The sequence below is a fragment of the Rhinoderma darwinii genome, chromosome 3 (genome assembly GCF_050947455.1).
Source record: "Rhinoderma darwinii isolate aRhiDar2 chromosome 3, aRhiDar2.hap1, whole genome shotgun sequence".
Lineage (NCBI taxonomy): Eukaryota > Metazoa > Chordata > Amphibia > Anura > Rhinodermatidae > Rhinoderma > Rhinoderma darwinii.
Window position 1 is genome coordinate 15,947,860 of NC_134689.1, and position 18,177 is coordinate 15,966,036.

An 18,177-nucleotide genomic window follows, 5' to 3' on the forward strand; every position below is an offset into this window, starting at 1 on the left:
TACGACAACAGAGTCCTATAGGCAGTAGGTCGCCCTTTAAGGTTCTTTTGGGGTATCTGGATAATATATGTCTACATATAATCTTCTCATTACATTTTTGTAATGGGATTTCTGCCTTCACCTATCTACCTACTGGTTATTTAGAAATGGTGGAAGATATTATCAGTGAAGATCTATCACCTAGACTTCTAAAGCTCAGGGTGAAGACCATAGCACTTGATAAAGCTAGAGAGTCCCCCAACACAGCTGCTTTGGACGTAGCATTCATGGCAATGCTGCTGAGTATAGGTGACTGACGACACTTATACTTATCACCATCAAAATCCTTACTTATAGATAATTAAAATGGTTGTCCAGATATTAGGGAATTCTGAATTAAAAAAATGTCTGTCTCCCATTGAGGACCCTCATCTATTAGCCAGGACAAAGAGTGGCAACAAAGAGTGTCTCCTGTTCTGGAGGACCCAGCATGTCCGTGCATCACACAGGTGGTCAAATGTTTTAAATGGGAACTATGTAATGCTTCATTTCTCCTGTGGTGGCACTGCAGAGAAATTGAACGCTTGCTCCAGGCTCCCTCAAAGATCACAGATGATTACAGGAGGATGCCATGTGGTAAATTTATCGACTGGGGACCATTCTAACAAAAGAGATTGTCAAATGCAGACAAACTCTGTAAGGTTATGGTTTTGGGACATACACGGGGGAAAAAAGTCCAATTATTAGGATATTTATATAAACTGAAATGATTTATACAGCTGACATATTGGTGACAACGTCAGACATGCCTGATATTTAACAGGTGTGGGTTTACTGTAATCTACTGTGGAGGTTTTCAAATTTACATATTCAGTAGGGGAAAAAAATCAGAATATCCTCTTGTCACCTATATTGGCAGTGATGCCACTTTTAATACAGTACAGTATATATATATTTTCATTTCTAAGGTAGTTTAACAAAAAGTTGGCAGCAAAACATGACCCACTGCATAGCAATTTTTGACAGAAATTTGCATCTAACTTTGGCTACTACAAGGGAATACATATCAGACCATGCTGCCGCTATGGGATCCATGGACAGAGGGGCCCAACCCTGGTTGGTCCTATCCTGACAGGAACCTGTGCAAGACCCCCCTCTCCAAAGGAACTGTATTGGCAGCAAGCAAGGGTAATTGGTAATTGGGCCAAGGGTCATGGAAAGGCCATTGAGGGGGAAACAAACACGCCCTTCTGTCCTGGGTGACAAAACCTGGTGCCATAATGGGGGGCCAATTTTGATCTTTCATATGGGGCCACATCTCTTCTATAGACGCCAGTGGGTTACTATTTTTAGAAATGTCAGAGATAAGAAAAAAAATGTCTATATCGATAGAAACATATCTTATATATACAAAAAAAAAAAACTAAAGTCATGTATAACATCACCAGGATCTTATTTTAACATTTGTTTGAAATGGAACGAGTTAATTTTTTTTAAATATTATGTTTTTTCTTCTTTTAATTGAGGTAAAATATATTGCAATTGAATATAATGTTCATACAATTTATACATCTCTGATATAGTCGGATTTCAAAAGTCTACTTAGAAAGAGTCAGTGGCATGAAAATACTGTAAGAGGAATACTGACATATAGATTTGGTTTAAGAGGGTCATATTATATACTGCTCGCAGTAGAATTGGATGCATACTTTTTGAAATTTTGACAATGCCCGAAAGAAGGCACAGACTTCTTTTGAGATCCATCTGGAGAGGAGATAAAGCTTATATAAGTTTGCTGAAATTTAATAAATAAGAACATCTTATAATATATAAACAATATAGACATTTATATGCTACATGCATATTATATAATTTAAAGTAATAATTTATATAGTGAAAAGTCAAAGCTATGTTCTTCCTATCTTCCTCGATAATGCACACACACAAGACGTGTCTATTCTTATCCATCGCCAGCCCACCAGTTTATTGTTTTCTGAAGTCAATGCCCGGACATAAGTTTGGGATGTTTTACATTGAGAATTCCAGTGTTTATCATCAATGCCTCGGCAGCCGTTTTTGACAGGCCTTGCGTCTTTACATCTGGTTTCATAAAAATATTGCTTGACGGGTGAATTCCCAGTCTTAATTTCACCCAACACAGTTACTTGGTGTCCCCGAATGTCAATCGCATTCGACTTATCTGTGACCCATAAACTTTCACTATCACACACGGAATATTCCCCTCTGTGACTTTTATGGTCTGCAAATCTTTTCCTCCTTGAGGTTCTGTTGGATGACGAAGAGTGTCCAATAAAGTCATCCATAAGATATAAGGGTGGTGGTTCCAAGGGAAGACTATCACTCAAGAGCACACGTGGTGAGTTATAGCGTTTTTGTCTTTGCTGCTTAAACAGCTCCGCTTCTATTGAGATGACTGGTTGGAAGTCAGATTTCCCATTGTCAACCATGTCCACATTAAGTACTTCTGCTTTGGGTAGCGTATTTTGTTGCTTGACGTCCCTGGTGTTGACTCCTTGCTTGGAAATTTTGTTTTTGAGAAGGTCTGCTTGCATCAGCTTAATAAATAGGGAATTCACGGAACTTTCTGGCAAATTCCTTTTATCCATGGTGGTAGCGTGGATGCCACAAAGATAAGGAAGAAACATCACACAGAACAGGATGGACATCACCTTATTCACCTGTAAGATCTAAAGGAGGAAAAACACAGAATTAGTTCTGCGGAAAAAGGAAAGACTAAAGACTTTGTTATAGACCTTCAAAGTTTTCTCCACCTTTCTCACTTGCACCCACAAGTCCGAAGTTAAACTTCCTATGGTGTGTAGATACCTGTGGGTACCAACATATGGAAATTTAGTTCCATAATTGTCATACTTTTGACCTATCCTAGGTAGACATGTTATTTTTGTGGGTGGAAGGGCCAAGGGTGGACAACTCCTTTAAAGTTTAGTATGTAGAAACCCTAAAACCCCACAACATAGAGTATTCTCCTCTCTTATAATTGGGTTCATAGCTTTAATAAGGCCCAGAGTGAAAATAGTCCTCAACTTTTTTCCAACATTTCTACTCCTTTGTTCTATCTAATAAAAACTTGTCCTAAAACATGCTCTATGGATTTCTGAGGAATTCTACAATTTTATTTTGTAGCATACTAGACTACATATAACTAGATTTTATAGGCTTCACATAGGATAAAGATTGCAGTCACCATCATACAATTTTTGAAACCACATTTTTACCCCAAATCATAATCAATTAGGTAGGCCTTCTGAGTACAAGAAGAGCAAACATATACAATTTTTCGAAATGTCTGAAGAACCTGGATCAAAATATATACATTTTTAATTTCTCTTAGTAAATTCTGGTGAAAAGTTTATATTAATGGTCAAGAAACTGATACAATTTTTTTTCACATTAAACAAATTAAAAAACTTTTTCCACCAATTGTGGAGAATGCGGATCCGGAAGTTTAGCTTGCCATTTAGAACCCAGGCCCTGCTGCTGGAACCCCCCAATGATCAGCTGTATTCTGTAAAAACTAGCATCAAATGGTCAATTCCTCTGCAGCGCCACCACAGGGGAGATGAAGTATTACAAAGCTCCAATTGAAATCAATGGGTTGTCAATGTGATGCTTGAACATGTCAGGTCCTCCAGCAGGAGAGGAACAGGGAACCCTGGATTTCTAAACCAGACAGCCCCTTGAATTCTGGTGCTAATTAACTTTCCAATAATATGGACTTGACTTGTATCGTATATTGTTGCGGGTCCCCATTGCCTACAAAGACTCAGAAAGATTCTCATAAGACTTTTTTAAAATCAAACCAGTTTTTATTGATAATACAACATACATTATAAATCTCATGTACAGGGTGGGCCATTTATATGGATACACCTAAATAAAATGGGAATGGTTGGTAATATTAACTTCCTGTTTGTGGCACATTAGTATATGGGAGGGGGGAAACTTTTCAAGCTGGGTGTTGACCATGGCGGCCATTTTGAAGTCGGCCATTTTGTATCCAACTTTAGTTTTTTCAATGGGAAGAGGGTCATGTGACACATCAAACTTATTGAGAATTTCACAAGAAAAACAATGGTGTGCTTGGTTTTAACGTTACTTTATTCTTTCATGAGTTATTTATGTAATTATGGGTGTCAGGTCCGAGCATTCCTAGAGGAACAGTTTCCTGGAAAGTGGATTGGTCGTCGTGGGCCAGTTGAATGGCCCCCTAGGTCTCCCGATCTGACCCGCTTAGACTTTTATCTTTGGGGTCATCTGAAGGCAATTCAGTCTATGCTGTGAAGATACGAGATGTGCAGCAACTGAAACTACGGATACTGGAAGCCTGTGCTAGCATTTCTTCTGCGGTGTTGCTATCAGTGTGTGAAGAGTGGGAGAAGAGGGTTGCATTGACAATCCAACACAATGGGCAGCACATTTTATAAGTGGTCAGAAACTTGTAAATAACTCATGAAAGAATAAAGTAACGTTAAAACCAAGCACATCATTGTTTTTCTTGTGAAATTCTCGATAAGTTTGATGTGTCACATGACCCTCTTCCCATTGAAAAAACTAAAGTTGGATACAAAATGGCCAACTTCAAAATGGCCACCATGGTCAACACCCAGCTTGAAAAGTTTCCCCCCTCCCATATACTAATGTGCCACAAACAGGAAGTTAATATCACCAACCATTCCCATTTTATTTAGGTGTATCCATATAAATGGCCCACCCTGTATTATATGATTCTCATAAGACTTACCCCAAAACATGTATATCTAAAAATGTAAACTTTATCTGTAAATTCAGTTTTTGAGTATTTTACACATGTATTGCATTTTATAATCTATGAATAATATTAGAGTGTTTAGGTGGGGTCATATAGGGTTAATACCCCAAATCAGTTTATAGATTTCCAGCCTAGTCTACTTAAAGTTTATTCAGATGCGGGAGATTTCTGCAACAATTCTACCGTCCACCCTTGGGCTCCCTGCACACGTTGCAGAATTTGTTGCAGAAATTTTTGCGACTGAAAATCACTTTCATTCATCTGAATGGGGTTGTTTCTGCAGCAAGCACAACATTTTCAACAAAATCTACTGTGTGTGCAGGGAGCGTAAAGCCCTGTTCACATTGAGTTTTCTGGCACTGTTTTTGACTCGGTAACGACGCCAAAAAACTTCCAAAAACGCCTCCCATTGATTTTAATGGAAGGCAGAGGTGCTCACGGGAAAAAGAAGCGTCATGCCCTTTCTTGAGGCCTTTCCGTCCCTGACCTCCCATTGACATCAATGGGAGGCAAAGAAAGCGGTTTTCGCTGCACTTTTTGCCCATGACGCTCAAGGGCCAAGGACGAAAAACGCTGTGAAAAATGCGGCAAAAAACGCAGCAAATTTTCTGCTGGCAGGTCAAAATCTGCCTCAAAATTCCTTTTTTCCGCCTCTGTGTGAACTCGGTCTAAAAGAGGTTTTTTTTGTGTGTGCAGAGTAATCCATTATAAGGGGACTTTAAAAAAATTGAGAATTATAATGGCCCCTTAACAATACAACTTTTGTCGAGTATGTAGGACAGAAAACGCCATCATTGTCCTATGATCTCTACTGGATTTATGTCTTTTTTGGAGCCCTAAAATTATTTTTAGCTTTCTCAATGGAAGGAGAGGTGTTCTTCACTGATTGTACTTTCGTGATTTTCTCTATGTGGTCATGTCACACCAATGATCTCCAACCTGTGGCTCTCCAGCTGTCGGGAAACTACAACCCTCAGCATGTCCTGACAATTATGGGTTGGAGAACACTGAGTTACGCTGTGGATCTACTGTCTTTTCCTTGTGCTTATACTTATGCCTTGTCTGCTGCCTACGTCTGACTCTCTCATGTCTTTAGGACTATACTAGATCCTCTTGGTTATCAGGACTCCTTCTCAGGCAGCCCCTCCTCTATCGTCCGAAAATGGCTGCTGATGGAGGGTGACACGACCCCATCCATCAGCGACTCATATTTTAATGCACTGTACCTCATCTATTTTTGTTTTTCGCAAGCGCATATGAAAGCGTCATATAATACTTTCATCTGACCTTGCGGACCAGGAAACTAGAGCAGGCGCAGTGCATTGCAATAGTAGACGGTCCTGTCATGTGCCCCTCCATCCACGGCCATTTTCGGACAAGAGTGGAACGGCTAACTAGAGAGTAGACCTGAATAACCAGATGAGATAAAACGGGGCACAACTAAGTCTCTTACTGTGTCCAAAATGCTCAATTCATCTGATGAAAACCAAAAGTCTATCCTTTTGGCCTGGTATACGTCAGTACACTTTTTTTTGAAGGTTGAAATGGCACAGTATGCAATTCCATCCGGCTTTATCCCGCAAAAAGCATATGCCGCTCTATATAATATTTTTTTACATGTAAGCCTATGGGTGACATATGCCACTGTATGCGTCACAGGTATATGTTTAACATATAAGTAATGGGCTTTTCAATAATCTTTCATGACGTATACGTTAAGGGTATGTTCACACGATGAGAGGCATTTACGTGTGAAAAGACAGACTGTTAACAGCTGCCTCGTTTCACACGTAAATGCTCCTCCTCGCATTTTGCGAGCCATCTGAGACGCTCGTAAATCTTGAGCTGTGCTTCATTGAGTTCAATGAAGAACAGCTCAAATTACGTGGCAAAGAAGTGCCCTGCACTTCTTTGCCGAGGCAGTCCATTTACGCGTCGTCGTTTGACAGCTGTCAAACGACGACGCGTAAATTACAGGTCGTCTGCACAGTACGTCGGCAAACCCATTCAAATGAATGGGCAGATGTTTGCCGACGTATTGTAGCTCTATTTTCAGGCGTAAAACGAGGCATAATACGCCTCGTTTACGCCTGAAAATAGGTCGTGTGAACCCAGCCTAAATGAAAAGCCATTTAAAGTTTATGTCTAACAGTCGATGTTTAACGTATAGGTTGGGAATTTTTTCCCAATGTATTTGTCAAATGAAGGCAAACAACATAATGTGAACATAACTGCCATATATTCCTCTTATCCACTGTTTGCAAAACATTATATACAGTATAAAGTGGCAAAAGGCACCACGAAACCCAAAAGTTTCAGATTTCGACAAATCGGAATCTTTTTGGAAATTCTGACCGAATTTGATTTGTGTACAATCGATTCACTCATCACTTATTATAACAATACACTTTTCTAATATAGTTTATACATCAATTCTTCAGTTTTTCCCCTACGTGCGCAGCACATGACCAGGACAGATTTTTCATTCCCTGAAAGAAAGAAATAGTGGTTTCCAATGAATGACAGCATCTTGAAAAAGGTGAGAAATTGAATCAGAAAGTATATTAGAAAATGTCTGTTTTCTGTTGGTCTGCTAGACCGCCGCACCATTCAGACTTCTCCTTGCTGTGGCTGGGGGGGATCGGTTGGGGTCTCAGCAGTCACACCCCCACCAATTTAAAATTTATCATATCTAGTGGATAAATGTTTTTGGTTAGAATTTACTTTTAAAGGCGCATTCCTCTTTCAGCAAATAGGGATATTCCATTGTATTGAGAAAAGTTAACAATTTTCTAAAATAATTTCCGTATCAATTTCACACAATTTTCAAGATCACTGGTTGATGTCATTTAGTAGGATACATCATTGTTTGCTACCAGAGGATGAAAATCTGACCTGATCAGGGCCATAGGTAGTGGGGTGCTGGGGGAATACTAACAAGACACTATGCTTTGCACAGGGTATTTAGCTATAGGGCTGGGGCAACAAACTTAATCATTGCCCCAGGTAAAGGAAGACCTAGCTACAGATCCTGGTTGTGTTCTGCTCACACAGGAGCATGGCTCGGTACAAGAGAGAGCTCTGATAACTTTGACCAGGACGGACACCAAGCCAGTGGATAGGTGATACATATTTTTGGCTGGAATACCTCTTTAAGCAAAGCTTTATTTTCCTCCTATATCAACCATGCAAGATAATTTTATTTATATTTCCTCTGTTATTCCTTGTGTTTTGTTTTAGACAATCTATATGGACAGTTTTGAGCTTCATCTAGATACTTCTTTACAGTCTAATTTACTTGCTTTGGATATTAATGAAACAAAGAGAAACATTAACCGGCTTAACAAATGTCAACATTGACCACAACTTCAATCACGGAGATAAAATGTGACATTGGAGTTTCGAAATTGTTCAGAGTCTCGAAGGAGCCAAAGCTTAATATAGCAACCAGTCATGTAGAAGAGATAGGGAGATTTAACAAAACACTCTGCTTCCAATCAGAATACTCAAGTCTCTTTCCTGCATCGTCCTCAGTTGAACTAAGGTCTTATATTGAAGGGTTTGCCTGTGGTGTTCAGATGTAATTGAGGGATTTAGTAATTAGGTCCACAGGGCGTTCTTGGACGTGTTTAATAAAAATGTCATTGAAGTTTCGACGACCACAGATGTACGGGTATCTACGAATGTGACTGCAATAAGCTACAAGATGGAATTCACAGTATCTAAATCAGCTCTGTCTAAGTAACACAATTAAAAATGAGTTCAATACAGAAGTATGAACTTAAAGTGGTTGACCAATCTTGGCAATCCCTTCTCTAAAGGTGCTTTTACGCGGACCAATGCTCAGGCAAATGAGCGTTTATATAAATGCTTGTTTATTATCATTGACCTGTGTAAGCAGGGCAAAGATCAGCCGATCAACGAGCAAACATTGGCTGATCATCATCGTTGGTTGATCTACTCGTTTGTGCCGCCATTAAAATGGTTGCTAGTTGGCAGCACATCTCCCTGTGTAACAGGGAGGTGTGCTGACGACATAATGGAAATGTATGGGGACGAACAATCGTAGTACTGATCGCTGGTCCCTATACTTAACATATCATCGCTCCTTGTGAAAGTAGCAAATGAGCGCTGATCGACAAGTCTAGTTTATCGGCCCTCGTTTTCACCACCCTATGGGGCCGTGTAAAAAGACCTTAAGTAAAAGACCCACAGTGGATTGCCTTTGGGTCCAACAGCTGTTATTGCCAAGAGAAGCTATGGGCAGCAGCACATTTACCCTGTAGCGTCCACTATAGGAGAAATGTGGTATTGCATCATACCCATTCAAATTAATGGATGAACATGTACTACATTGCCATGTTTATTCCTCCCGAGCCAGCGATGCTCTTTGCAGTGGCTCATCACTCTGGTTAATCAATGGGGGCTCCGAGCAGCGGACTGCTTTCATTTGACATCACATATGGCATATGAGCAGGTGTGGTCCTAATGGGACAACTCCTTTAATTTTCAGACTAAAGTTTGGCTAGCTGCTGGAGAGAAGTTGCTTTGGTAAGTAGATATCCCCCTAGATCCCTCCATTAATATGGACGATTAGCTTGGACAAAAATGCATGTTCACTCTTATCTCTTTGAGAAAGAGACATCAAAAATCATATACCTGAGTGCAGCCCCACAGGCCAATTACATCTGTAGTGGATTGTTAAGAACATACTGTACTGTGCTGTAGTGCTGCAATATAGCATACCTCAAGACACAACATTTAAATGCTAATTTGTGGAACATTTTAACGCCCACAAAACCTCCCAGAAATGACCATTTTGTGGCTAGTTTCTATAAGCACAACCCTCTTTGAGGTCCTTTTTGGGGGGCTATTCCCGTGAATAATAGGACAGTTGAGTGGTATGGATTAGACCTGGCTGCAGCTGCCATACCAAGCTTTGTGCATGGTACAGATGTGTCCACCCTTAACTTTGCTTGAATTTGGTTAAGGACTCCAATTTGTCATGAAACCAATTTAATAAAATATCGTGACATGCTTAAAAAACTCTTGACAGGCTGCAATACACATCACATCCACTGGTAGGTCACACATAGACACATAAAGCATAGACATCTTCTGACAGAGTATCACGAAATCATGATTTTATTTTTCAAAGCTGGTCATCTCGCGACACACATCTCAGGATATGTTGAGATATGTGGAAAGGTAAGGAAGGACATATCTGTACACCTACCAAGCCAATCAAATTATAGATGCCCTCAATTAAACTGAACTGTACCACCAGTATGTTTAAAGATTTAGTGCTCTGCTACTCTACGATCTTGGTTGCCAACTTTCTGTTCCATGTGTGGGCTCCTGTTTATGACACTTTGAATGACCAAACAAACTATTTCCCCTTTTCTACATTAAACCACTTGTTCTGTGGTGTGATCTCCTGGGGAAAAGGGGAATCTATAGGTGAAAAGTTCTTCCCTGCATATCTGTCCATTACCAAACCAGAACCATTACATGGAATCCCCCAGGTATATGGAGGAAGCGTCTTATACCCATAAATATATAAATATATAATACAGGTTCTTAGATACAGTTTGCACTATATCACTGAATTTCATTAAATGGTGGTACCACATTGTTCGTATTTTACGATATATAGCTGACTAGGTGCTTCATTTCTTGTAAATCTCATTTCCCGTCAAGAACATTTATTTGGATTTTCAATCTTGGTGACAGTCCAAGCAATTCAGGACAAAGGGAGTAATTTATGTAGATAACTATTTATCAGCGACTACTTCTGAAGAACCCTAACATGAATATCAACCACTATTAGACCAATGGGCCTATGAATCTCTAAATCCAGGCTAATGAAGATTCAACTGGGTTTTCCACTTTGGAAATCCTTTTCGATGATAAGTAGATGTCCCACAGCTGTCTACCCAATGCAACGATCAACTGTAATCTGGGTGGAATCCAGTAGCAAGTGTTCATTTTCCCTGCAGCATCACCACAGGGAAAAAGAAGCATTACATCATTCCCACAGAAATAAATGTGCTGGGTCCTCCAGAGCAAGAGATACTCTTTGTAGCCACTCTCTGATCTGACAAATGGATCATACTGAATGGGAAATCCCTTTATTCCTTTATAAAGTATCTTAAAATGGGTGACAACCCCTTTAACAGTTTTTTTTTCTTATTTTCTATTATTTTGAAGCCTGATACAAATGTGGAATAGATTTGAACAGATGTTTTGGGGTAAGTAGTAGTTTCTGTTTAAGAAATTATAAATGAGGCCTACTAGGATAATACTACAGTTTACAAGACACATGTCTTTCGATTAATACTTTATGTCTCCATTAATGAGATTACCAACCTCTATTTCCCACAATGAGGTGCTTATAAATATATGAAATAAAAAACATAAATTATAATACATATGGATTAATGGCATCTAGACAGTTCAGAGTCTTGGATTTCACAATTTGGAACAGAAGTTGAAGTCCAATGGAAATCTCATTTTGGAATGGGAAAGAGAATCCAAAAGATTTTCAATTTGACGCATGAGATCAGAGAGAAAGAAAGCATTTGACCTATGGATACCTATTATACTTTTGTCTTTTTTGACACAAAAGTATTTAACATTTCATATTGTCTCTGGCTAACACGGTACTACACAATTTTTTACTGACCTATGGATGAGATGTCATATAAAACATTTTTATTTGAGAGTAGAACCCCTCTCCCTATAGATGGCCATATTAAAGTTTTTTAGTGTCCGTATTATGGCCGCAACAATAGGACCTCTCCATAGTTATACTGGACCGATATTAGACCACCCGTAGGGTACTATAGTGATCCTTCGGTCCAGTAGACCAACAGGAAAGTCCATGGGTTGGGGTTGTAATATGAACACTAAAATGTGTCTATATTACGGCTATCTTTTCTCACTTGTTATTCAATCAGTAGCTTATAGTGGGTATGGTTTTATGCACAACAGTCAACCTCAAAAAGCAGATATGCTGTATAAAGTATGGGGATGGGGCAGAAAATCAGCCGAAAGATCTTATAAGACATTGTACAACTCCACGGACTGTAGGGACTCGTGCACATGACCATATTACAGCTCCAAACAACCTATGAGTTTCACAGAGCTGTAATACGGTGGCCATAGATTTCTATGGGGTACTAATATATTCCTCCAATTTCATACAGAGGCATAGAAGAATAAAAATCATGGCATCCTTGATCTGATGAAATACTATGGAGGTATTGTCCCTTAAAAGTATTGTGGTCCCATATGGAGGCCCCATACGAGGGCACACAAAGCATTGAGACTCCCTGTGTTACCGTACAGGCTCATTGCACAACCTGTACAGGCTCAATACAAAAAACCTATTAAAATGCAAAATTCAATACAATATCCCAATAGAATTAGACAAATGACATCACATAGACTAAATAGACCCCAAAGTTCTTAATATGGGTGCTAAAAAGGATATACTTTTTTTTTTTATCCCTTAGGGACTTTGGGGGCTGTTTAGTAAATATAATTGTACCCCACTTTTATAACTCTATTAGGGTGCTATACTGAAATCTTTATTTTAATAGATCTGTCAGTGTGACGAGTTCTCTTTACGGACCACTAACTTGTGCGTTGATGCACAGACCAATGGAATAACTCCCAACATTTAAATACCATATACTGGGACATTTGAATTCCCGTTGTGACCAAGATTGCCCACAACTACCTTAAAATTTTATTTTTTATGCAAATTTGTACAGGCCCCTCCCATTATGCAGTGCAGTTTGTTGGACAATCCCACAAAATATGCTGCTCTTAGCATCCAATCAGATTCTAGCACCATTTCTATAGAACATTCTATAGAACATCATACGCACTATATCTAGACATGTTTCATTAGGTGATATTGACTTGGAAATATTAATTAGAAATAATTCCGTTTATTTGGGTGAAATACATGAATTTAAATTGATTAATATCCGATTACTATTCTGCAATTAAACAACTGATACCAATTATCCAGTCATACACTAGCGGCTTCCATGAATCTGCTTCTAATTATTCCGTCTGAAATGTAGTCATTAGCCAAAATGTTAGGTAATTTAAGTGAACCCATTAGCAGCAAAGATATATCTCGACGTTTGATTTAACGCAGCTTACAAGCGTTATAGATGACTTACTTTTTCGGCACTGCGCTTTCCCTCTAGCAGATTTTACTTAAAGGGCCTCTCTGACATAAATTACCCAATTTTCATGGGCCTTAGTAGGACATATTTAATGAGGTGTCCTCTACTCTCTATAATGCTTCTTTTCTGGAGGCAAAACGAGCATTGCAAGATCTTTCCGACCAGAAAGTTTGAGAGGGTCCTCCAATTATGAGGGGATGTTCAAACTAGACTACCCATTTAAAGGGAGAGGCTTGACAAATTTTACTAATTTCCCCTCTCCGGCCAGATAAAATTTTATCTGATTAGAGTTGTCATCCTGAACTAGGGGGTTGTACAAAATTGGATAAAAGGGTCTACTTTTTTTTCCAGAAATAGCGCTACTCCTGTCCATAAAATGTGTCTGGTATTGTAACTCAGCCCTATACTAAGCCAAGAGTGGTGCTGCTTTTGGGGAAAAAATATAGACCCTTTAATCTTATCTCGTGCATCCCCAATAATCCAATCTCGTAGAACCCCAATAATCCCTTGCTTCACTTCTCTGGTGACCCTTTTCTAGTTTCCAGCTATTTTTAGGGCTATCATTTGCACTTTGGTTACCAATAGGATTCTTGTCTGGTGACCTTAATGTATGGCTGACTTGAGAATAAAATAAGACTGCATATTTAGAATAAAAAACACCAAAGGCTTTGTACAAACCAGTTATATCAATCCTGTCAGCTTCTGGGGATAAGTTGAGTTTAGAAGATGTGGGAGCCATACTGTTTCCAAAATCATGGCTACCGCCTAAATAACCATAGATGTAGATTCATTATGTAGAATATAGATAGAAGGAAGAAGGAAAAGGCTGGCACTGTTGAACCAGTAAATATTTGAATGGAGTTTTTCAATGGCCTTCTTTGATGGATCACGGCAGTCAAATTGCCCCGGAGGTGCTCATCGACCAGTACAGCACAAACAACTTGAAATCAAAAGATAGAAGAAATCGAGGCACTCACCGACTTTGCAACAAATTACTGGAAGGGCCTTGAAAAAGCGTGTACGCATGCGAAACGGCCGTAGGCTTATTCCCTAGACCAAGATTCTGAATAAAAGTAATTTGTTGCAAAGTCGGTGAGTGCCTCGATATCTTCTATCTTTTGATTATGTAGAAAATCTCTACATCTGTAACGACTGTATCATAAGTGGAAAGGAGCAAACTTCCCAAAATTTGGTTCAGGCCCGATTCGATCAAGTCAACTGCCCAATTCGATCTAAATCCCAAGTGCCCGATTGTCCTTAAAACTCATGTCTGACTCTCCGATGTCTTCTAGGACTGTATCCTACCCCCTTTCAAGTTCTTTAAAGGGGTTGGCCACTTTGTGTTTATCTTCACTAATGTGTGGGATCAGCAGTATGTGCCACTTACTAATACATCGTTTTTAGAAGATCAGTCCCGATGTCTTCTGTAGTACGCCCTTCTGTACAGCACCACCGTTCTGAATATGGCCGCTGATGGAGGGGCATTTGACCAGGCAGGTCTAATAGTGACCTCCATTGCAAAACATGGCAAAGTAAACTAGAGCATGCTCAGGGACTGGGCACAGAATCAATCAATGGAGCCGTGATTGGCTGTTTTCATATCTCCTATAGAGTTATTTGAAGCAGTGGTGAAGAATGGTCCAGAATGCATACTACTCTTTCCCACGCAAATGTGCTGGGGGGTAAAACAGGGGTATTGGGGGTCACCTATTTATCACCTATTTTGTGGAAAGGATATAAATGTTCATGGTTGCAATACTCCATTAAGAAATACATTATGGAATTGAAAACAGTATTAAAGAAGATGTTATAAGGACTACCTAAGTTTCTGATAGGAACAGCACTCCTTAGCGTTGGACATGCCAACATTAGTTGGCAGTGAACGGTATTCTGGAACCTCATTGGTGTTAGAATTCTGCTTGAATCTTCAAACAGTTAGGGGTAGGGAGTAGTCGATGACTATTATGGTGTCCTGTAATAGATTATGTTGAGTTTGAATGCTTGTGTGACACCAGCCTCATGCTCCAAAATAATGAAAGAATAATGGCACATGGCTCAGCAGGAAGACTGGCGGATCATGATGATATTAGGTCATTGTTCAATGAGTCTTTCAGGAAATAATTAGAAGTTCATGAGAATAAAACAACCACAGAAACAGTTCACAAACCACAAATCCATTTGTGATGATGTGTCACTTCACTCAATTATTTTTTCTTCTTAGATTTCATTGAATGTATGTAATAAACTCAACAAAGTCACAATTTTCTTCTGTTTAAAGATATCAATGCAGTATGCAAAATATTAAAGGGGTAGAACAGGATTAGAAAAACATGGCCGCTTTCTATCAGAAACAGCACCACACCTGTCCAGAGGTTGTGTGTGGTATTGCAGCTCAGCCCCATTCATTTCAATTGAACTAAGCTGCGATGTCAGACACAACCCATGGACAGGTGTGGAGCAGTTTCCGGGGAATAAAAATCAACCATGTTTTTCTAATTCTGGCAACTTCTTTAAAGAAGAACTCCCACAAATAATTTTTCCTCCCCTGTTTGTAAATGTGATGGCATTCATGATAATCAGGTTAACAAAAATACTTATTGGGTGCTTCATCTTGTATCTTTAGCCTCCGTGGCAGTCCTTCCATTGGACCATGTGACCCCCGATCTGACTAGCCTAATATTCACAGCGTCTGCTGTGTGGACCGGTAGTCGGTTTCCCTCTGAGACTCACATCGAGACTCTCGATCGGAGAAACTGACTTCTAGTTCAGACACCAGACGCTGTAGGATTTCGCTAGTCAGATCGGCGGGGGTCACATTGTCCAACAGAGGGACCAAGCGGAGGCTGAAAATACAAGATGAAGCGCTTAAACTTAGTATCATGTATGCTTGCGCACATACAAATGGAGGAAGCAAAACGTTGTTTGCGGGAGTGCTTCTTCAATTTCATTTAACAATCAAAACTATCAAGTCTGGACAACATCTTCTTTAAAAAAGCCCCTATTGGAAATCAGCTACTATCACTGAAGGAAGGATGTTGTGGCAGCTGCACATTTCTCCTACAGTGGCCACTGTAGGAGAAATGTGGTATTACATAAATGAATACGTATGTAATAAGTGGTTGTGCTGAGTCCTCCAGAGCAAGAAGGACTCTATGGATTAGCTCTCCACTCTGGTTAAAAGAGGACTGACCCCCTGTCTATAAGTCCAAATGCCCTAATAGAGCATATGGAGAGGAAATGACCTAATGGGTTAACTCCTTTAAATATATATGCTACAATCATTTATCAAACTATTTAAAGTAGGATACAGAAAAATATGTATGTGGCAACATCTTGTACAGGGTAACGTGTGATCTACAAGACATAGAGACTAAACCGATGTGTACCCAAGAAATTGTTAAAAATAACAATGTCAGCCATTTTTCTGGAAGCTCTGGAATCAAACATGATACTTTAGAGTACGAGTATAATAAAGTAATAACAATATATTGACACCTCCTTATACACTGCACTCCCATGTCAAGAGTACTTAAAAAACGGAAAAAACATTTAGGCAGTATTTCCTAATTAATATTATATCACCTGTCAGTGTTAGTAAGAGGGGTGGGGCTGTGACAACCTCAGCTCAATCTGTAATTAATTTTTAAAAGAAAGATGTGATGTCACCTTTTAAATGTTTCACTTCTCCATCTACGGGATATGCTATAAATGGCTGATAGGTGGGGGTCCCAATTCTTGGACCCTCACCCATTGGGATAGTGGGTGTCCCCTGATTCCCATTCTGTAAATAAAGGCGACAAGTGCTAATTACATACAGAGCTTTTTTTCGTAACTCCTATAGAGTTCAATAAATGGAAAACTGCCTCAGAATTTAGTTTGGCAGAGATTATTGCATTATGGGAGCTCAGCTGACCTATTAAGTTAAGTATCTATCGACAAGTTGTGCAGAATTGTGAATGCAGCTCTGGAGTATACTACAGGCTGTAAATCAGGATCAGTACAAGATAAGTAATGCAATGTATTTATAAAATTATCCAATCTATCACATAGACATACCTCTATAAGTGAACAGTTGTTTAATAATTGTTGAGAGGGAGAATTGAAGAAAGCCAGCCACACTCAACTTTAAAGATGGTGCTAAAGAGACAGCGTTCTTCCTACTAGAGGATAGCTATTTCGCAAACTTTTCCCAGGGAGCTTTGCATTAAAGTCTTTCTACCTTTTGGCTGGATCTCCACAAGGAGAATCAGCATCATAATGAGTCAGCCTTTATGATATATTGTTTTAAAAGGGTTATCCCATTAGGACATATGGATGTCATAGGGGAAGCCCTCTGGGGAAGCCCTCTGTTTAGGATTCCTTTCTAGTAACCAGAGTGGAGTCTCTTCTAGAGGACTCAGCACAACCATGTATTCAAACCATAGAGAACAAAATAAATAACTAACTCATGAAAGAATAAAGTAATGTTAAAACCAAGCACACCATTGTTTTTATGTGAAATTCTCGATAAGTTTGATGTGTCACATGACCCTCTTCCCATTGAAAAAACTAAAGTTGGATACAAAATGGCCGACTTCAAAATGGCCGCTATGGTCAACACCCAGCTTGAAACGTTTCCCCCCTCCTATATACTAATGTGCCACAAAGAGGAAGTTAATATCACCAACCATTCCCATTTTATTTAGGTGTATCCATATAAATGGCCCACTCTGTAGATTCAACAGCAATGCATATTTAATTATCTATGGTGTTTAGGTGCCATTAGCGTCCACAGAGTGCTGTCACCATTTTCTAGTGTACTCTCTATATATATATATATATATATATAGATACATGCACATATTAGTATATTTATAATTAATGATATTATTGATACTTAACATGCGAGAAGAGTGACTCATGGGATCACAGTTAAAGTATAGCATGACTGATTTAGATGGTGTCATATGAAAAAGTCTGGAAATATACTTTGTTACCGCAAAAGTGTTTCTGGAAATTGAAGTTTTGCGCAAATCGCAGTAAAACCGCAACTTTAATTGTTACCTATTGGAAAAACACTTGTAAGTGTCCTTGCAACTATACATCCCAGAAAAAATATAAAATCCAAATTTTTTGGAAAGACACAAGACTAAGAGCAAAGGGAGTTGTAGTGTGACCACGATTTTACCATGATTTGCATGCAAC

At 39.2% G+C, this 18,177-nt stretch overlaps 1 protein-coding gene across 4 annotated transcripts in view; it reads right to left on the reverse strand.

The window, feature by feature from the left end:
• Nucleotides 1-1,509: 1,509 nt before the first annotated feature.
• Nucleotides 1,510-18,177, reverse strand: part of NTF3 (neurotrophin 3) — a 56,511-nt gene continuing 39,843 nt past the window's right edge. For all 4 annotated transcript variants that reach the window (XM_075859833.1, XM_075859832.1, XM_075859831.1 and 1 more), the window contains exon 2: nt 1,510-2,687. In XM_075859833.1, the coding sequence (XP_075715948.1) occupies nt 1,887-2,666 (780 nt within the window). In that variant the 5' untranslated portion in view covers nt 2,667-2,687 and the 3' untranslated portion in view covers nt 1,510-1,886. The remainder of the gene's footprint in view (nt 2,688-18,177) is intronic.